Source organism: Columba livia, chromosome 1 (genome assembly GCF_036013475.1).
Source record: "Columba livia isolate bColLiv1 breed racing homer chromosome 1, bColLiv1.pat.W.v2, whole genome shotgun sequence".
Classification (NCBI taxonomy): domain Eukaryota; kingdom Metazoa; phylum Chordata; class Aves; order Columbiformes; family Columbidae; genus Columba; species Columba livia.
Window position 1 is genome coordinate 129,057,716 of NC_088602.1, and position 21,600 is coordinate 129,079,315.

The window sequence follows — 21,600 nt, forward strand, 5'->3', positions numbered from 1 at the left end:
ACCATTCTATGATTCTACATTTCTAAGAACTGCTTGCACAGTACACATCTAGTTGAAACATGCATCATCACAGGCCTCTGTCCTGGCTATTAATGGGTATTGATTAGTGGATTATTATACTACTTTGAGTTTCAGTGTCTGGGGCTAAGACAATTGGTGTCTGCGGTTCCATAACTCTTACATGCTCTTTTACTGATATGATAAAGGTTGAAAGCCTTGAAAGTTACAGAATTCAGGTTTCTTGGCACAACTCTGTGCATGACAATGAGAGAACATCCTATGTTTTATCTGCGAGTGGATTCACCACTGTGGGACCCACTCTTTGAAATAACTCTCATTCAAGATAAAGTAGAAGCTAATTTTAGATAAGGCTTGCAACTTCTGCTTCATAACAGTTGCTGATTTTGCCTTTTCTAGCAGTGTTACTTTGATGCAATCTGCTGCTGTGACTAAGGATGGGGTTCCATACCTGTGTAGGATAAACGAAAAGAAGGCTGCTGCAGTGCCAGGGCCCTGTGCCCTTTTTTGGGCAGGAGCCCACAGAACCATAGTCACTGTCTCCTGAGATCAATTCTCTGCTCAAAGATATGAATACCAGCACTGGTATAAGGGAAAAAGATGGACTCAAGGCAGCCCAAATTTTGGTTGGATCGTGTTGCTGTAATTTCTCAATCAGCTTATTTTTCTCATTATTTCAAAATCCTTCAAAATATTTTATCATCTGTAAAGGTAAAATCCCATCTTTTCCTTCCTGTATTTCCAGGTGTAAGTTAGTCAAATTGCGCTGGCTTTTGGAGTACTCACCTGTTTATCTTTTTTCTTCTTTTTTTTTTTTTTTTAATGTAAACAAAGGACTAAATGCTGCATCAGCCTTAGTGTGCAGTAGATCAAAAAAAAAGGAAGACAACAGGACAAGAAAGAGTGAAGAAGTCTGTGATGCCTTGGTGAATTTACAGCTAGCTCAGCTAAACAAACAGGAAGAGAGACATGGACAATCAGAGATGTAGGATTATAATAGAAATTAGTGTAAACACACCCCAGAACCTCTGAGGGATTTGCCTAGATTAGTTTTCTTTTGGATAGAATCCAACTTCTTAACTCTGTACCAGAAACATGACTCTGATGTAGCAAATATAAACTCTCTCCTGGGAGTCTCAGACATCTGATTTGACCACAGGAGTTTTAATTTCAGAATTGCTGGAATTTTTCTAATTGTTGTAAATATATTCAGAATAAAATGTCACACAATTTTTAGAGAAAGTATCTAATAAATCAGCAAAGCTTAATATTTGCTAACACGTAACCATCTCAGGTTGAGAAAATAATCAAAAATAGTTCACATTGTCCTGTTATTGCTTCTGAAGCAGATTTCTGTTTCAAGGGAAAGTATCAGTCCAGTAAGTATGTAGGACATGGATACCAAAACCTTTCTATATTACAAATACAGATTAAATAATTTTCTGTTTTGACTGAGCATTTTCAACAATGATTATTTTTATATCTAACTGATCTTTCAGAAAAGCTAAACTCCTACTAACTGGGCTGGACTAGATGATCTCCAGAGGTCCCTTCCAACCCTAACCATTCTGTGATTCTATGATTCTATAATTCCAATTGAGAGCTCAGCCATAGAGCAATAGGTATTGTCTGCACCGAAAACTTTGCTATTTAGAACGAGGGACAAGGAAAACCTCCATTCTCTGTTGGACTCTGAAGGAAATATAGTTAACAAAGATGAGGAGAAAGTTGAGGTACTTAATACCTACTTTGCCTCAGTTTTTACCAGTGAGACAGGTGGCCCTCAGGACAACTCATCTCTGGAGATGGTTGACAGAGATAGGAAGCCAAATAGGCCCCTTGTATTCCAGGAGGAAATAGTTGGTGATTTACTGAGCCATCTGGATCCTCACAAGTCTATGGGACCAGATGGGATCCATCCTAGGGTGACGAGGGAGCTAGCAGAAGAACTTGCCAAGCCGCTCTCCATCATCTTCCAACAGTCCTGGCTCACTGGGGAGGTCCCATATGATTGGAAATTGGCCAATGTTACCCCAGTCCACAAAAAGGGCTACAGAGCTGACCCTGGCAACTACAGTCCTGTCAGCCTGACCTCGGTGCCTGGCAGGGTTATGGAGCAGATCATCCTGAATGGAATCACACAGCACCTTCAGGATGGACAAGGGATCAGACCCAGCCAGCATGGGTTTAGGAGGGGCAGGTCCTGTCTGACCAACCTGATCTCCTTTTATGATCAGGTGACCCAGCTGGTGGATGAGGGGAAAGCCGTGGATGTGGTCTATCTGGACTTCAGCAAGGCCTTTGACACTGTCTCCCATAATATACTCTTGCAAAAGCTGGTAGCCCATGGCTTGGACAAGTGTACTCTACGCTGGGTTAAGAACTGGCTGGAGGGCCGGGCCCAGAGAGTGCTGGTGAATGGGGCTGCGTCCAGCTGGCGGCCAGTCACTAGTGGTGTTCCCCAGGGGTCAGTGTTGGGTCCAGTCCTGTTTAACATCTTTATTGACGATTTAGATGAGGGGATTGAGACCATCATCAGTAAATTTGCTGATGACACCAAGTTGGGAGGGAGTGTCGACCTGCTGGAAGGCAGGAGGGCTCTGCAGAGGGATCTGGATAGACTGGAAAAATGGGCTGATTCCAATGGGATGAAGTTCAATAAGGCCAAATGCCAGGTGCTGCACTTTGGTCACAACAACTCCCTGCAGCGCTACAGGCTGGGCGCAGAGTGGCTGGAGAGCAGTCAGACAGAAAGGGACCTGGGGGTACTAATTGACAGGAAGCTCAACATGAGCCAACAGTGTGCCCAGGTGGCCAAGAAGGCCAACAGTATCCTGTCCTGTATCAAAAACAGCGTGGTCAGCAGGACAAGGGAAGTGATCCTTCCCCTGTACTCTGCATTGGTGAGGCCACACCTGGAGTATTGTGTTCAGTTCTGGGCCCCTCAGTTCAGGAAAGACATTGAAGTGCTGGAGCGGGTCCAGAGAAGAGCAACATGACTGCTGAAGGGACTTGAACATAAAATCTATGGGGAGAGGCTGAGGGAGCTGGGGTTGTTTAGTCTAGAGAAGAGGAGGCTTAGAGGTGACCTCATCACTCTCTATAACTACCTGAAGGGAAGTTATAGCCAGGTGGGGATTGGTCTCTTCTCCCAGGCAGTTAGCAATAGGACAAGGGGGCATGGGCTTAAACTCTACCAGGGGAAATTTAGGCTGGATATTAGAAAGAAATTCTTTACAGAGAGAGTGGTCAGGCATTGGAATGGCCTGCCCAGGGAGGTAGTGGACTCGCCGTCCCTAGAGGTTTTTAAACTGAGATTGGACATGACACTTAGTGCCATGATCTAGTAAACGGACTAGAGTTGGACCAAGGGTTGGACTCGATGATCTCTGAGGTCTTTTCCAACCCCGTCGATTCTGTGATTCTGTGATTCTGTGATTCTGTGATTCTGTGATTCTGTGATTCTGAGTTCGTGTCTGCTAACCATAACTCACCATATTGTGAGTCAGTCGAAAGTTAGGCAGCAGCTGATGCATTGTATGATTAGCTAGCATCACCTGTCTCATTCCCTTCTGCTGCTGTCTGGGAAGTTCTATTGTGGCTTCAGAATCTTGAGAACAACCCCAGTTATGGAAGTTATGTGACACATTTTATTCAAAGATGAGAGGATTTTTGCAGTGAGAAAGTAACCTCACTGAAAACTCTTTTTGAAGGATTCTTGAGTGCCTCAGAGTGCAAATCATTATGTAGAGCAAGACATTCTTCTCTTCCAAGGTGTACCATTATGTTCCAGATCTTCTTGGGGAAAGCTTGCTTTTTAGCTGTTAGTCTTCTTTTCATGAAAATGGCTTAAATCTAAGCAGTATGCACTTCTTCCACCCAAGATGTGTAAGTAAAAATAGAGAATATTCATCTTAACAAAACACACAAACAGCTTGTGGACATCTGCATAGTCTTTGTAGTACAGGATGCATCATGAAGATGAACCCTTAACACCCTGTGTTGCAGCATCACCATCTTGCAAATGACTGAGGCTAGGGGCTGTCTGTGCATTGGGATAGGCATCTAGTGGTAATCTTTTGAAACTCTATTCCCTGTCCTTTCAAGTGGCAAGAGTTTCATTCACATGCGGTTCATGGTCATAGAGATAGAGTGATTTCAAATTGGGTCGATCTTTTTGAAACACCCTGTAGTTCTTGCAAGCCAGGCAGTCACCTTTCTGTAAGAGACAGTTCAGCCGCTGCGTTTTGTTGAAATGTTAGTTATGAACACAAAATAAGACCAAAAATGAAAACTTGAATGGCACTTGTTTGACTAAACACAGTTGACTAGTTGACTGACACAGTTAACCAAACATTGACTGTACATAACTACCTGGATATGATGTTCGTAATCCTCAGGGAAGGAATTTATACCATGGGGTCCAGGAGCTGAAGGTATGGCACAGTTAAGGAAAATGGAATAAAATCAGGCAGTGGAAAAAGGCTGCCTTTTTTCTTCTATTACACGATCTCTAAGATCTGATAAAGTAGCATCTTCACATCAAACAAGTGAGACTTATTTTCTGAGTCAGGCTTGGGAATGAGAAAAAGGTATGTAGTTTTATGGAAAAACTCCCTGACATTTAGAGGTAGCAGCTGCATTCCAAGGTTGTAAAACTGGCCTTATAAGGCCAGTCCACATTTTATACTTGGGGTCTGATTTCCACCCAGGTGTCAATGGCTCAGCTAAGGATGAGACTTTAGATGGCGTTAGGTTAATGTTTGTAGCAGTTTGAACTAATATCTAATTAAAGTAGTTTGTATTTAATTGAGGTTGTCACATATATAAATATCTTCTCTAAACAGACATATATTGAACAATTCTTGAGTTCAGGCAGTTTAATTTCCTCATGCCCTTCTTGCTTTTCACTCAGATCTCTGCTGCTATCTTGTGGTCAATTCAGTTTCACTGCAGTAGAGTGGCTATCTTCACCACCACAAAACTATCTGGGATCTTAGAATAACAACTAAGATTGAGAGTTTCAAGTTTAGAGAAGCATTTGAGGTAATCATCATTTTTGTGTTGAGTCATGCTAGACATTTCTCAGCTCAGCAAATTCTTTGCAGATTTTAGTGTGAAATTCAAAATAGACTAGATTGCTGTTTGTCTCAGACCAAATTCATTATATTTACCTAAAAAAAAAAAAAAAAAAAGCCCAAAACCTAAATCTTGAGCTGGAAACTGATGGCTAGCAAATTTAGGTAGATGCATTAGAATTAGGATAATTCCTAATCTATTCTCCTATCTGTCTTTTTGCAATTTTCATCATCAGAACAACTTTCCTGACCAGCTACATGTCTACAGATTGATCAAGTGATTTTCCTTGCTCACTGAAGGGTGAAAATACTCACCAGCCTTTCTGTTGCTTGTAAAATGACTGTGGGAATAGAAACACTGAAGAACCCTAGCTCATTAACCATGTATTTTTACCTTTTCCAGTCATGGGCTTCTATTTTCCCAGATAGATTAATCCCTTTGGCACAAGCTTTAGCGTGCTAGAAATAAGCTTCCATAATAAAAGAAAGTATTTTCTTAACTCCTGGACACTTTACGGTCAGTGTGTCAATAAACATACACTCTTCCAGATTGTTGTTAGACAAGGTCATCAGATCTGTATAACTATACAGCCTTATGTGCACATATCCAATCAGATGATAAGCACTGCTTTAAAAATTATTCTAAATAATATATAATATATAATTGCAGGTGATGTGATCCATTGCGAAGGTTGGGACTTTGTTTTCAACAGGTGAATTAGTTTTGGATTCTGTTAGTTTGGCAGAGATTTTACTATGTTCTCAGGGATGGCTTAGAGTCAATTCTGGAGAAAGAATAAAAGCAACCTAAGCAGCAGAGCCAGCCAGATCTTCTCAGCTCTCTAATTTCTCACTCTTGCCCCTGGGATGTATACTAAAATACAGTGTTCCTTGGGCCACTTCCTTCCCCTGGATTTCAGCCAGCAGTCCCAAGTGTTTCACGCATCTTGTTCTGCCCAGTGCATCTACTGCATATCTGCACCTGAGATTTAAGAATGTTTTGGATATTTGCCTGACCAGAAACTGTCCAGAGCAGATTCTGTGTGGTGAAGAGCTGCAATATCGGGACTCACTCTTAGGACTTGCATTCTTATTTTGTAGAATGATGATACTCTCCTTAGATATATTTTATTTTGAACTGCTGAACTCCAGCTGAGAACCTGGGAGACTGGAATCTCTCCCTTAAATAAAATTTGCACAGAGGGACAACGCAGATTTCCAGACTAACAACTCTTTTGTAAACATTCAAGTCCAATGCCTTTCATTCACTCTTGACTTTCTCCAGGAGTAACAACTGACAGGAAGTGATGGCGATTGCAAAGACTTCATCAATGTTCACGAGTAACCTGCTAAACTGAGGAATACTCGAAGATGTCTTGTGTGAACAAACTGTTCTTTCTACAGTTGGTTCAGGCAACTAACTTCAGGTTGAAGGGAAATCCTAACATGGTGGTTTGTGGGAGAACTGTTTCTTTTCCAGTCTGCATACCATGCATGCTTTCTGCAGCTGCAATCTCAGCCCAGAATTTTCATTGTGCCTCACTGAAGAACAAAAGCTATTTTTTGTTGAACTATTCCATGCTGCTCCTGAAGCAGAGAGCTAGTTAATGCCATCTACATTGCTACCTACTCCTAATCACCACAGATATCACAGTCTCTATAGACAGAGAGGAGTTGTAAAGACTTCAGAGCAGTCGTCTTTTCTATGAAGCAGATGGAAACCAAGGAGAAACATATGAAAGGAGCATACAAGGCTTGATAGAAAGATTTCTTCCATCTTTTTCTGGGATACTTATGGAGGATCTGAGCCCACTTTTCACAATCGATTTAGTGTAAATGATGAGCCCTATGTCTTCTTTCAATGTTTCATTGAGACTAGCATCCTAATACACATTCATAATACATTTGTTTCACTGTGCATTGAGAGGCAGCAAAACAGAGGTCCTGGGTTGTAACTGCAGATGTTTGTATTACCCACTGAACTATTATGGAACTATCACAACCATTTTATCTTATATTTTTAATATAACAGGTATTGGACTGTTGGTAAAGATGAATAGTTGACAGCACTACCTAGTGTTATGCAGTGCCACTGAATGCTGAACAAGTGTTGATGATATATTCAAGCATATTCTAGTCCCCTTCTGTATCCTTTCTGCTCTTTCTTCTTTGGTTTCTGCATACCATTTTGCAGATGCAGGTCAGCATGGAGACACAGCCCTTTTCGTAATTTAGTTCTTCAAGATTCTCTGTTACCCCAATATTCCCCTTTCACATGCTTTGTCAGTAACTTCAGGCTTGACTTCTCTTTTTCTTAGGCACAGCCCATTTCATTAAAAGCAGGTAGAGGGCTTTAATTCTCTCCTTATGAAAAGCACGATGCGGGATGTTGTTAGTACGTTTCCTTGGGGTATCACCTTGTTTTGCTTAAGTTAATAAGCTGATGAAGAAGAGGATTTTTTTTTTTTTTAATTTTTCCTTTTTGGCAGAATAAGCTGTCTGGGTACATACAGACAGGACCCCTGTGGCTCTCAGCATCAGAGATAATTAAAATGGGCATGCAGCCAAACTTTATCTTTCTTTAAGATTATTAATTTCTGTTAACAATGATGTCTTTATTTTCAGACTTTCCAGAGGGATCATTATGTATCATATTCAAGTGAAGCTCCTATTCTGGATAAGAAAGGTTTGGATATTTAATTAGTATTCTTTTTCTACCTGTGTTTCCTGGTTAGAGCAGAGGTTTGGGACTCAAAGAGACAGATTTGTATTCTGCCAGTGTATTTCCATCTGTCAGAAAGAAAGGACTTGGTTACTGAATTTTGTATTATGACAAGAATCAATGATTCAGCCTACTTGAGCCTGGCTGATGAACTTGAAATGGGAACAGAGAGCCAGAAATAATGCAGGGAATATGTGCAACTTCTGCATGGATCTCAGGTGTCACCTACCAGAAAATGTTGAGGCCTGGCAGTCTAAGATTTGAAAATAATTTGACACCTTGTACAAAGTCTAGTCAGGTACAGTAAATACGCAATAACACTGGAATGCTAAATTGCCACCTAATTCAGAGTTATATTTCCTTTGTGACATGTTTCTTATAACCACTTTAGTTATTTAAAGGTGATGAATGGGCAATTTTTATTGTTCCAGTCTCTGTGAATCTCCACTACTCCAGGCCTCAAAGGATAATGATTTGCAAGTTATTCAGAAACTCATTGCTTGTAAAGCCTGTGGCATTCATGAGAGGGGTAGTGCCTCTTCTTGTACTAGCCTTGGTTGAAACACTTTTGAGAAGAAAACTTCTGGGGTCTGCAAGTGTGGATAATGGGTACAGGGCTGTAGCTGTAGCAGAGAATAAACTTGCCAGGGTGGCATGGAAACAGCTGAATGGTCAGTATCCAGCAACTAAGATAGTTAATTTATTATTGTCTCTCTAGGTGCAGTGAGGGAGACAGCCCTTCATGTGGCTGCCTTCTGTGACAATGTGGATGCTGCTCAGCTTGTCAATGAAATAATAACATCTGAACTGCAAGCAGGTAAAAAAGCTGAGTGCAATAACGGTCCACATCCATGTTAGAGATTCACTTAGGATACCAAACAGGCAGTGACAATGACCTGCTCCAAGATGTTATATTTTATTGTTCCCTGACTCAGTTACTTGATACCTTCAGATACTCTGCTTTCACCCTGAGAAGTAAACTGTGTACCTAAGGTGAACTAAAACACCCGTGCACCTAAATTGTGTACATACACTGACCTAAAAAAACCCCCGTAATTTTGTGATTGAAATATATCCTGTTCTCAACTGTCTTTCTCTATTTCTCATTCCCATTTGATTTTTCTGGACTGATAATTGAGCAAGACCACTTTGTGATAACCTCTACATATATGTTTCAGTGCTGCAAAAAGCAGTATGGATTCAGAAGATGATGCTTTTTACATCTCATTCTCAGAGATGTTGCTACAAGGAGACATGACAGCAGGAGGAGCCTACTCCCTGACCAAAAACACTCAGTGAGAGGAGAATGCATCTGAAACTCTTGTATATTCATGTAGCCCTCAGAAGCAGAAGTACTGATTATGTTGTTTTGCCTAAATTGCAGGGTAAACATTACATCTAACTCTGATTTTTTCAGGAAGATGTCACTTTTTTAGAATGATTTCATAGAAATTCTGTGTATTGTGTGAGAATTTCATCCTACTATTTCAGAAAAAGACTGAAAAATGTAGGAAATATAGTGATTTATGTGGGGAACATAGCTATGGTAATTTGCCTGTCCCTGAACAAAGTTCTTGATTTCTCCATGCCTCAGTTTCTCCATCTATAAAATATCATTAATTATTTCAGAGCCATAAACAACAGCTGATGTAAAATTTGGTGAAATACCATTTCCAAGTGCTTGAGGCATTTACATAAAAGCTATTACTGATGTGTAAAAATATGAATATGAACATAAGTCGAATAAACAAAGTGGTAAAACATTTTAATGAGAAATGCTGAGAGTGAGTATTGTTCATTCCGAGTGGCAATACATTTCATAAATGTAGTATCTGCCCTTGGGTCAAAACAAATTAAAGACTGCATGGATGAGAAACCAGGCCAGATCCTGTGGCCCTTCTTACAGGACAAGATGCAGAACATCTTCTACAAAGTGAGTCCTAACATCTAAATGAGATGAGAGTCTGAATTGAGAATTTCAAGAGACTAAAGAAATCATACACTTCATCTCCCTAGTTTCATGGATATACACTACTCCTTACCAAGGAAATCTTCGAATATCCTGTATTTTCCCAAGTATGTCTCAGTTTTTCACTAATAAAATATCTGTGGCTGTGCTGTGGGCTTCCAACTGTTGAAGTGCTTCTGGCACATTTGGTATAGTGTGATAGACAACAAGGAAATTGTGTGCTGCAGGGGAAACTGCTCTTCATATTGCTGTGGTAAAAGAAATCATCTATTTAGTGAAGGCAATAATGGAAAAGAGAGCTAATGTAAAGAATCCTCAAGACACAACAGTTACAATCTCATCTATTACACTTTGATAGACTAAACTGCTATGATACCTTTATTTCTGACATGCTAGCTAGGTGTCTCTGCATCTGTCCTTCTTTTCTTCCTCTATCAATCTGTCTAATCAGCAGCATGAACCCAAACTTCAGAATTACAAGGAAGGTAAATTTTTCAGACAACTTTACTCCAGAAATTTGGTCTTTATTAAAAAAGGAAGTAGTCTTTAGTCCATGTTCCAAAGTGGAACTGATACCCATGGGTAACCGTTTAAAAAACCCACCAAACTTTAATTCTGGGTGTTAACTCTCTCTCTCTCTAATATAATGATACCAACAAAAGCTGTTAATGACTTTGCCATCACCCATTACAGCAGTAATACAACTAATGTGAAACTTGATAACGTTGTCTCTTGTGCCCAAGAGCCTCAGCTTTTCTGTATTCAACTATGAAAAAAATCAGCAACCTCAACTGTGAATGGAATTATGCAATATGAAATTCTGATGTGTGTGGAAAGTTATACCAAAGCCAAGTCAGTATAAAAATGATCTGAAGAATAAAAGAGTAGACTGCGCAAATGTATCCGTGCTGTTGAATAATGTTTTCTTCTCAAATGGAACTGCTCTCTGCAATAAAGATTCTGAACTTTGTTGGCTATTCTAGTACAAGTACTTTGGAGGACCTCCTATCATATTATGGGAGTCTTCAATAACTATCAAATGTGGTTACTCAGTCTTCAATTGCTAGGTTGGCTTGGGGAAATCCTTAAATCCATACAGGAGTGGTATCTGCAGACATTGTGATATTCTAACTTTGCCAACAGGATAAATATAGTATGTTGATGGCTAGCTCACAGTTAGCCAACAGATGGGCACAGATCAGAACAGCTAGGGTCATTTCCTCTCTAAACACAAAGAATGTGTCTTTTCATGCAATATCTTCACTAGGGCCTTGCTTAACAAGGCCATCACAATTTCCCTTCCTATGTGTTGGTGAGATGGACAAGTGTATAGTTTATGTCTTTTTCTCTCAAGCTCAGTTTCATGTTTTCACACACGTGCACAGAGACAGATATAGAGATACAGTCCCGAAGCTCTGCTCATTCTCAAAGCAGACCTTTCCTTAAGCAGACACTGGTCTGTCTGAAGGGAGACATAAGCTCTGTCATTCTGGTCATTCTCATGCACCTCTACCAGACAACATAGTTGATTCCAAGGATATTGTTATTTGTTTTTTAAGGACTGAAGAGACCTGTGGGTACCAAAACTCAGGTGGAAGAAGGATGCTTATGTAATGTGGAAAAAGGGACAGATCACCCTGGAGGAATACAAGAAGGCTGTTAGAGTATGCAGGGATGTGGTGAGGAAGGCCAAGCTTCACTTGGAAGCAAATCTGTCCAGGGATGTCAAGGACAACAAGAAGGGCTTCTTCTAGTATATCAGCGGCAAAAGGAAGGTTAGGCAAAATGTGGTCCGCTGCTGAATGAGGAGGGTGCCCTGGTGACACATGATACAGAGAAGGCAGAGTTGCTGAATGCCTTCCTTGCTTCAGTCTTTACTGCTAAAACTGGCCCTCATGTATCCCAGACCCTAGAGACAGGAGAGAAAGTCTGGCAAAAGGAAGACTTTCCTTTGGTTGAAGAAGATCAGGTTAGAGATTGTTTAGACAAACTGGACATCCACAAATCCATGGGTCCCAATGGGACGCACCCAAGAGTGCAGAGAGAGTTGGCAGATGTTATTGCAAAGCCATTCTCCATCATCGTTGAAAGGTCTTAGAGAACAGGAGAGGTGTCTGAGGACTGGAAGAAAGCCAAAGTCACTTCAGTGTTCAAAAAGGGCAAGAAGGGTGACCCAGGAAAGTATAACCAGAAGCCAGTCAGCCTCACCTCCATCCCAGGAAAGGTGATGGAACAGCTCCTTCTGGAAATCATCTCCAAGCATGTGGATGAAAAGAAGGTTATCAGGACTAGCCAGCATGGGTTCACCAAAGGGTAATCATGTTTGACCAACCTGATAGCCTTCTATGATGGTACGACTGGCTGGATAGACAAGGGAAGAGCAGTGGACATTGTATACCTTGATTCAGCAAGGCTCTTGACACTGTCTCTCACAACCTCTTCATAGGTAAGCTCAGGAAGTGTGGGCTGGATGAAAGCATGGTGAGACGGATCATAAACTGGCTGGATGGCAGAGCTCAGAGGGTTGTGATCAATGGTGCGAAGTCTGGTTGGAGGCCTGTAGTTAGTGGGGTTCCCCAGGGGTCAGTGTTAGGTCTAGTCCTGTTCAACCTGTTCATCAATGACCTGGATGAAGACACTGAGTGTAGCCTCAGCAAATTTGCTGGTGATACCAAACTGTGAGGAAGGGTCAACACACCAGAGGCTGTGCTGTCATTCAGTGAGACCTGGACAGGTTGGAGGACTGAGCAAAGAAAAACCTAATGAAGTTCAGCAAGGGCAATTATAGGGTCCTGCACTTGGGAAGGAACAACCCCAGGCACCAGTACAGGTTAGGGGCAGACCTGCTGGAAAGCAGCACTGCAGAGAAGGACTTGGGAGTTCTGGCGGACAACAGGTTGACCATGAGTCAACAATGTGCCCTTGAGGCCAGGAAGGTGAATGGTATCCTGGGGTGCATTAAGAAAAGTGTGACCAGCAGGTTGAGGGAGGTTATCCTCCCCCTCTACTCTGCCCTGGTGAGGCTGCAGCTGGAGTATTGTGTCCAGTTCTGGGCTACCCAGTTTAAGGACAGAGAATTACTGGAGAGAGTCCAGCAGTGGGCTACAAAGATGATTAGGGGCCTAGAGCACCTTTCTTATGAGTAGAGACTGAGACAGCTGAGTCTGTTCAGCCTGGAGAAGAGAAGACTGAGAAGGGATCTCATAAATGTTTATAAATAACTCAAGGGTGGATGCCAAGAGGATAGGAACAGACCCCTTTCAGTGGTGCCCAGTGATAGGATGAGGGGCAATGGGCACAGACTGAAGGATAGGAGGTTCCATCTGAATACAAGGAAAAACTTCTTTACCTTGAGGGTGACAGAGCACTGGAACAGGCTGCCCAGATAGGTTGTGGAGTCTCCTTCTCTGGAGACATTCAAAACCCACCTGGACACATTCTGTGCGATTCTGTACCCTTCCCTGATCACTGCTGACAAGAACTTTTGAAAGAGTTTCAACTCCTTTCTTCCAGTTGCCTATTTGGAGCTGACTACTGAAGGTCTGCATTTCCTTGAGAAACAATATTCAACCGTGTCCATTGATGTTGCTGGCTGGGGTGAGAAAAAGAGCAAGTATTTTTCAGCATCAAAGGGCTTAACATTTTTTTCTGTCACACTGTTCAATGTCTGTAAGGGGGTCAGAAGAGCACAAAACAGACATTCTGGGTACTCAGGATTTCAGAATATCAGAGCCTATGCCTTTCCTCTCAAGATGGGTTTGCAAGGACCAGAATCTATGTTTTCTGTCTCCACATGCACATCCAGCAGGATGTATTCTAGGAGTACTTATTGTTCTGTTCTGTTGCAGTCCCATAAACAAAGCTGTATAGCATGAGGCACTTGCTGTTCCTTGTGTCAGCACAATGGATTGCTAAATTTCCCTCCTAGATCACGGAGCTGACTCAACTGCACACATAATAGCATACAATTTGGAGCCCTTTACCCTCAACCTCTTTACCAGGTAATACGTCTTATTGCTTACTTATTGCTTATGTCTTATTGTGCACTAACTGGAATTTGAATTCCCCACCAAGCTGTCATACCAAGTGATAGACTGGTGCTCATCTGCACCTGAGTAATAATCTCTCATACCATGATAGGGTTCATTTGTAAAAAACTTTCTGTTGACTTTATTTTGTCTTTGTAGCTTTTCTGGGCTCCCAGCCACAGATTAAGTCTGCGGATGGCTTTGTAAATTTGTCTGATACCTTTTGTTGGCAGAGAAGAGGCAACAGGTAATTCTGATCTGTCAAAGCTAATATCCATCTCCTTCCCATATTATAACTTTCCCTCCCCGATCCTGTTCATGCATCAGCCACATTTAAATGCCACCAATTATTTAGTTCTGCTTTCACATCATGGCAAGGCTTTGGTTTTGTTCATGGAACAGGACATGTTGTGTGCACTCTCTGGGTGCATTAAGTCTTCAAGTAGCATACTGACATCTCTTTTTCTTACAGTGAAAATTCCCCTGAATTTCCCCAGAACCTTTCCAGATGTTGAAACTAGTGGAATAAGGATGATGTAAACATCACACTTCAACTGGTTCAAGCTGATTCAAATGGACTCGCATGAGCTGGATGCTGTTTAGAATCTTTTTCTGGTGACCAACGAGGGTGATGCCAATGCGCTGGATATCTCTGCAAGAGAACAGAGGATGTGGAAAGTGTTAAAATGAGCTTCCTGTTCTGAACCATTTGCCTGTAGAACCAAATCAATGTGTACAGATATCATCATTGTCTGAGAATCAGTTGACAAGGCTTCTGCTTTTGCCTGGCAAATATTTGTGGGTGTAGACAGTATCAGCAGAGCTTGGTAGGTATGATACTAAAAGAAGTAGTGGAAATGGGCCATGAAAATGATCAGAGGGCTGGAACACCTGTCTTATGAAGAAAGGCTGAAAGAATTAGGGTTGTTCAACTTGAAGAAAAGAAGGCTCTGGCAAGACCTTTTTGTCGCCTTTCAATTTATAAAAAGGCTTCCAAGAAAGATGGAGAGAGACTTTTTAACAGGGCCTCTAGTGACAGGACAAGGGCCAATGGTTTTAATTTGAAAGAGAGTAGCTTTAGATTGGATATAAGGAAAAAAACTGTTATGATGAGGGTGGTGGGGCACTGGAACAGGTTGCCCAGAGAAGTTGTTGATGTCCCATCATTAGAAGTGTTCAAAGCCAAGTTGGATCGGCCTCTGAGCAACCTGATCTAGTGAAAAATGACCCTGCCCATGGCAGCAAGGTTGGACTAGATGATCTTTAAAGGTCCCTTCCAACCTGAACCATTCTATGATTCTATGATTACAAGAATATTCCTTTTGCTGGCTCCAGCCTTCTGCATAACACTTGAACCCAGTATATGGCATGGCTGGTTCTACACAGCCCCTTAAAAGTGAATATTACCTGTGGTAGGTATCATGAACATTCTGATGTAACAGTCTCTGGCAGCATGTTTTGTAGTGTACACGAGATGAATATTAGTGCTTATAGAAATAGATTACAAATGTACACTGGTATGGACAGTGTACAGAGGCCATCATATGATTCAAGAAACAGTAGCTGCTTTGCCCTTGCTTCCCTCTCCTTTTCCATGTCTATATATTCTCCATATAGCCCTCATTAAATATTTCTCAGACTGTTTTCACTTTCTGCATGGAAAAATGAGTGTCTGCTTTCTTCCTCTCTATACTCCTCTACTTACTCCAGAGTCATGCGTGATATGACATCAAATGTAATCAGACCAGCCTGGTCAAAATTCTCCTTGTAACGGCCCATCTTGATAGCATCCAACCACTCATGGGCATTGCTGAGTGAAGGGAAATCTGGAGGACAGTTGCTCAGGAGAGGCTGAGATGGTCTGCAAAAGAGATAGGTTCTAAAAACACAAGTTATCAACATCAGCTGAACACACTAGTAAGCTAAGAGTTATAAGAAGGAGAGAATGCAACTTCTGAAGAGCACAGAATGGGAGAACAATGGTATTTGTTCTTCATTACCTGATTCCTAGAGTCTCACCTTGATGCCCAGTTTCTAAACTACCTATGTTCCTTCTTCTGCCTGAAAACAATTAACCCAACCCAAGAAACTGATCCTCCCTTCATGTTTTATACTCTCTCAGGCTCATTCTCTTATTGCCCCACATCTTTCCACACTTTCTGGGTCTAGACCTACTGGCTATTAATTTGCCCCTATTAGGGCAAAGAGCTGCAGTGGGGAATTTTCTGAGGCAGAGATGAGATCTTATACCTTTTCACCTTTGTGATTACCTCTCCTTTTCCTAGATGCACTCCTTGGATCAGAAAGTAACCTGTGAGACAATGAGTGCATTGTTTCAGCTCCAACACCCTTCACTTAAAGTACAGTAGTAAAAGGCCAAATAAATTACTGTTTATACATGGCATTAGCTCTTTTCCCCATCATATGAATCTCAAAGCTATAGGTCTCTTTATGTGCTTTTTTTAGAAAAATGGGCATGACTAGGCACTTTTCTCCTCCCTCAGCTGTGGAGTACATTCACTGAGACAAGGCTTATAACAATGAGGACAAACCCTCAATGCTAGCAGGAAGTAACTCCATCATCAGCTCAACAGCCATCTAATCTTGGTGCCATTTACTCCCCCAGAGACTTCTCCTTTGCTGACTTCCAGCTGAAAAGTGCAGTTGGGAAAATATGGGATGCAAACCGCAATTCTAAATAGTCTTAGCTACACATTTTCTTCCATCTTCTTCTCTTTCTTCATCACTGCTTGTGATGAAGAATATCACACAATACTGTGTGATCACAGAATATCTTGGATAGCTGCACTTGGTTGTGCTCCTCTCTTCTTCCCCTAATATCCCTCACTCATGTTTATCCTCAGTGCACCTCATCAAGAGATTTATCTCCCCTCACATTCAGCAGTCACAACTCCTCATCACCCATTAAGTGAATCAGGTTCTTCCAACCCTCCTTCTCATTTTTTTCCTTTCTATTTATTCCCAGTCTCAGATGAGAGAGTTGGAAAAAATACTATATAGCCTGATTTACTGCTTCTTTTCTTCATTATGCCTACCAAGAGACAAGTCCTATTATTCTGCACTAAATGCTTATCTCACCTGTTGCTCCCAGTGCCAGTGGCTTTCAGGGCAGATGGCTTGCGGATCATTTTATCTAGGGCACTGACTATTTGCTCGAATCTGGGTCTCTGGACCCGCTCCTTCTGCCAGCAGTCAAGCATCAGCAGGTGCAAAACAGTTGGACAGTCTGGGGGTGGTGGCAGGCGATAGTCCTGATCGATGGCATTAATTACCTGCAGGGAATGAAGAACCGAGTTCTATCACAGCTAGGAAAAAAAAAGACAGGCTTGAATCGCTTGGTGGTGTATGACTTTCTTCTACTTTAAGTGATACAGGGCAGAGAGGCAGATGTACATTTTCACTACTTATGATACTTACATCCTGATTGGACATGTCCCAGTAAGGCCTCTCACCATAGGACATCACCTCCCACATGACAATGCCATAGCTCCAGACATCACTGGAGGAGGTGAACTTGCGATACTGGATAGCTTCAGGGGCAGTCCAACGAATGGGGATTTTGCAGCCCTAGAAAATGGTCATAGAGCAACCAGAACGTTAGTGAGCTAAGGACTATTTGGGAAAATTACATCACTGAACGGATCAGATGCTTGTAGCACAACTCAACTCTGAGCATGGGGTACCAGTCCAGTTGATGCTGTCTTGTAGACATTGTTGGTTTAAATTCAAACTATGTTCAAGGTTTCCACCTTGTTCTATTGACAACAGTATGAGAAAACAGAATCATGCCTCCTTGCTCCTACAAATCCCATTATGTTATAGATTTAAACTTTTATACCTCTTCTTTGCAGCATTTGAGAGGTGGCAGATAGCAAAACCCTCCTAAAGTCACAACCATTTGGAAATCTAAGGCAATTTAAACAATCCCAACGTGCAATACCAGGGACAGATACACTGAGTGGCTAGCATTAACTCTTTCCTTTTTCCATCTTGACCTCTCTGACTGTGGGTATGAACTGCCAGACAAAATATCATTCAGGTGCTGGTTCTTCAAAAAACATACATCAAAAACTTGTTTCAGTTTTCAGTGGCTGAATTATTCTCATCTCCTGCATACCAAATGGTAGTTTCAACCCACTTGTTATACACCCGCCCTTTTTGTGGTATGTATAACAAATGTCAGAACTCCATAGGCAATAAGTTCATTTGATGGTTCGTTTTAAGCCCATAAATATACTTATGCCAGTTATCTTTTCTGTAGGAAAAAAATACCTCTTTCCTCAAAGGGTGGTAGTACAGGATCAGTCTCTCCTTCAGTCCTTTATACTTTCTGTAAGAAGCTAACGAAAGGGGAAAGATTACACCTATATCAGGTTATGAGGTTTGTCCTATTCACCATCATTCCACAAAAAAGGCACTGAGTTTCTGTTTCACATGGCAGAGTGGATCAGATATTCAGTTATTTTTGGTTTTTACTGCTTTGGAACAAGTAGCCCACAAGAAAGAAGGCTCTACCCCACTAATCTCTCTGGTCTCAAGACGGACTAAAAAGGGTACACTAAATCAAGGAGGAGAACAGAATAACACCTGGCAGCACTGCAGTAATGCACTCCATAGTGGTAACTCACCAGAGCTCCAGTATAAGTGGGATTTGAAGCATCATCCTCCAGAAAACGGGACAAACCAAAGTCTGACACCTTGCACACAAGGTTACTGTTGACTAAGATGTTCCGTGCTGCCAGGTCACGATGAACATAGTTCATGTCTGAAAGGTAGCGCATGCCAGCTGCAATCCCCCGTAGCATTCCCACCAGCTGTAACACACTGAACTGTCCTTCCTTCTGCTGTAAGTAAGGAGGCAAAAATAGGCTTTTGTGACCACAGATCATAAAGCAAAAAGGGAAGACAAAGAGCAAGGTAACAAGGTGGATTTATGAAGTTTGAGAACATAGATCTTAACTTTGGCCAAAATCTGAAGGTGCAGGGACAGTAAATAAGAAAGGAGGGTGGTTTAAGGTAATGAATCTCAAATGAAGACAAATCTCATCATGTGGCCATATCCTCCTATAACATCCTACACATAGTCTCATTAACTACTAAGATGGCTAAATGAATGGGACCATGGGACCAGACAAACGTGCTCTTAATGTCTTAGGACCTTCACAATGGCTTCTATGGGTACATGTGCTTTTCAAAATGTACCTGCTAAAGCATTTGTGGTTGAATTAGCATATGAATAATTTAAAAAAAAAAAAGAAGTGAAGCATCTATAGTATAAAAATGTCTGTATTTATGTTTTATTACTAGAAACTGGAAACTGAGTCAAAAAATAACCAATTTCATTACTTCATTACAATGTTGAAACCTTAAAACTTTCCGTGGAATAAAGTCTGAATAACATTAGTAGAAAAACAGACTTTGGAGCATGCATGTAAGGAACTGGAAGGCTACGTACAAACACAAATAGCTTATTGCTGTTTATCACTAATTATTTGAGCTGGAGAAGTCTATTGCTGTTTACCACTAATTATTTGAGCTGGAGAAGTCTAAAATAATGAAGAAATTCTGTATTATGAGTGTGCTTTTGGAATACTTTCACCATGTTGGCCCCAAACCACTTACTGCAGTAATTTGCTGTAATTTCTATTGCACCTGAACAGGGAAACTGAGGACTTATAGAGACAGGAGTGAAGAGGAAGAACAGGCAAAATTATCAAATCTGAGACTGGCACACAGTAAGATGAAGAGGTAACAGTTGTAGGAGGCTCTGATTGTGGTACCCTGAGGAAGGAATCCAGTGATCCATTCTCCATGAACTCTGTGACAATCATGACTGGTCGGTTCTTGGTGACCACACCCTCCAGATGGATGACATTAGGATGCTCAAATTGCCCCATGATGCTGGCCTCGCTCAGGAACTCCCGCCACTGCTCATCTGTGTAACCTGACTTCAGGGTCTTAATAGCTACTGTGTATTCACGCTTCCCTGGGTGTTTCAGGCGCCCAAAGCACACCTGTCCAAACTCACCTGTCAGGGAGGGAAGAAATACACCTCAAGTAAGGAAACACAGCGAAGAATTTTAGTCAGGTGTACTAAAACATTCTACTGTAGAAAACTCCAGGCACTGCTTGGAAATATGGTTACTAGGACTGTTTGGATTAAGGTAGAGTTCTTGATGAAGGCTCTGAATTCAGTCAGGTTGGAGACTACATCTTCAGGGTTCAAATTAGGAGCTCTGAGTTTTCAAAGGCTGTTTTAAACCCAGTTTGGAGTCAGCATCAAAATGCAAGTAGGCGAAGATGAATTTTGGTAAAAATGAAGGTAAGTTTCCTGAGACACTTAATATACCATGATTGGTTCCACCTCAGGCCAGCGGTGAGCCAGGTCTCAAGGTAAACAAGAAGACACTTCAAAATCTGCAGATTCTCACACTACCTGATCCAATGACCTCCTCAATCTTGATGAAGGACACATCAATCTCTTTGGCAAATTCTCGAATAGCTTCATTGGGATCTTCATAGGTTGAAGGATCAATGTAATACTTCACTCCAAGTCCTGCAGTGGAGGAGACAGCCCAAAACATTACCAGAATCAAACCCTGAGAGACATGGGTGTTCATGAGGACCTTGCCATCAGTTGCTCAAGAACACTTACCTCGTGCACTAATATACTGTTGCAGGCGATCTGTGTATGGAGTCTCTTGCCTTTTACTGCAGGACATAAAGGAAAGGAAAGACAAAATACATACAGGAGTCCCTCATAGGATGTTGAGATAGCCTTCTCAATGCAAGACTCAGAATACCCTTCAATTTAGGGACAGAAGATGGGTATTAAGATCCTGCTCATATCTCTTGAAAACTAGTGCATGCTTGTTTTCAATGTGCTAGTTTTTACAGCATTGTTTGCATCCCCACTTTAGATATGACAAATTATAGGGCCTCCAGTACCAGCCTGAGAAAAAATATTGCGGTTTACCTTTCCTGTGTTGGAAGTTATCTTGCTATTCAGGCTAAATTTGCATTTTAATGTCATTTAATTATAACAGGTTATTATTTTTCCATACTAATCAAAAGCATCTTCCGTGATGCCTTTTTAAGTTTTTCAAAAACATTCTCAGAGCCATTTACTCTAATGCCTAATTTGTATACATTTTCCCCAAGGATTAATTCTTCTCTATTTTTCTTCCTGGTCTCTTAACAGCATTTACTTTTACTATTTTCATAAGTATGGTACTCAAAGCCAGCCACACAGAGCCAGATGGACAGAAATCTGTCCCATGATGTCATCTTTGCATGTGCAGAACAAAAAAGGTATGGTACTTCTTATTGTAATATTTATTGCACAAATGCATTTAACTTTCAGTAAGTATACATCTTAGCATAGGTGTTTCTTAGATTTCATAGTCTTAACTGTGTGTGATTCAGGCATTTTTTTTCCCCACATGATCTTGTTGTTTTATAAGTTTCATCCTATTACTGGTTTGCTCTAAACATACCTTCTATTTTCAAGTCACTTTGCTCCCAACAGTGTTAATATTTTTCCCCAAAATGTAAAATTCATGCTAGTTTCAGTCTTTTCTAGATCATGTTAATTAGGCCAGATTGTAAATCAAACTCTGTGGTATCCTGTGTCATCCCTGCTGTATGTATGGATGAGTCAACTTAAATGCTTTGCTGTTTTAGCACAAGACCTTCTAGCTACTGATTCAATCAGCTTCTGAAGACACTATCATGAAAAGTTACTTTTCTTTATTGACATAACTG

General features: G+C 41.2%; 1 protein-coding gene and 1 long non-coding RNA gene across 7 annotated transcripts in view; one reads left to right on the forward strand and one right to left on the reverse strand.

Annotated features, from left to right (window-relative positions):
• LOC110361534 (uncharacterized) overlaps positions 1–10,762 on the forward strand; it is a 27,425-nt gene extending 16,663 nt beyond the window's left edge. The window contains exons 2-4 of the long non-coding RNA XR_002418206.2: positions 7,722–7,782; positions 8,537–8,635; positions 8,997–10,762. This is a non-coding gene — a long non-coding RNA (uncharacterized LOC110361534). The remainder of the gene's footprint in view (positions 1–7,721; positions 7,783–8,536; positions 8,636–8,996) is intronic.
• Positions 9,558–21,600, reverse strand: part of LOC102096618 (ephrin type-B receptor 5) — a 74,576-nt gene continuing 62,533 nt past the window's right edge. For 4 of the 6 annotated variants that reach the window (XM_021292716.2, XM_021292718.2, XM_065028877.1 and 1 more), the window contains 8 exons: positions 20,492–20,547; positions 20,273–20,392; positions 19,617–19,864; positions 18,465–18,680; positions 17,254–17,403; positions 16,915–17,108; positions 15,521–15,676; positions 9,558–14,467 (listed from right to left, as the gene is read on the reverse strand). In XM_021292716.2, coding sequence (XP_021148391.2) covers positions 14,359–14,467; positions 15,521–15,676; positions 16,915–17,108; positions 17,254–17,403; positions 18,465–18,680; positions 19,617–19,864; positions 20,273–20,392; positions 20,492–20,547 — 1,249 coding nt within the window. In that variant the 3' untranslated portion in view covers positions 9,558–14,358. Of the gene's footprint in view, positions 14,468–15,520; positions 15,677–16,914; positions 17,142–17,253; positions 17,404–18,108; positions 18,177–18,464; positions 18,681–19,616; positions 19,865–20,272; positions 20,393–20,491; positions 20,548–21,600 lie in introns of those variants that run through there. The other 2 variants (XM_065028880.1, XM_021292717.2) reach the window with 2 other exon arrangements.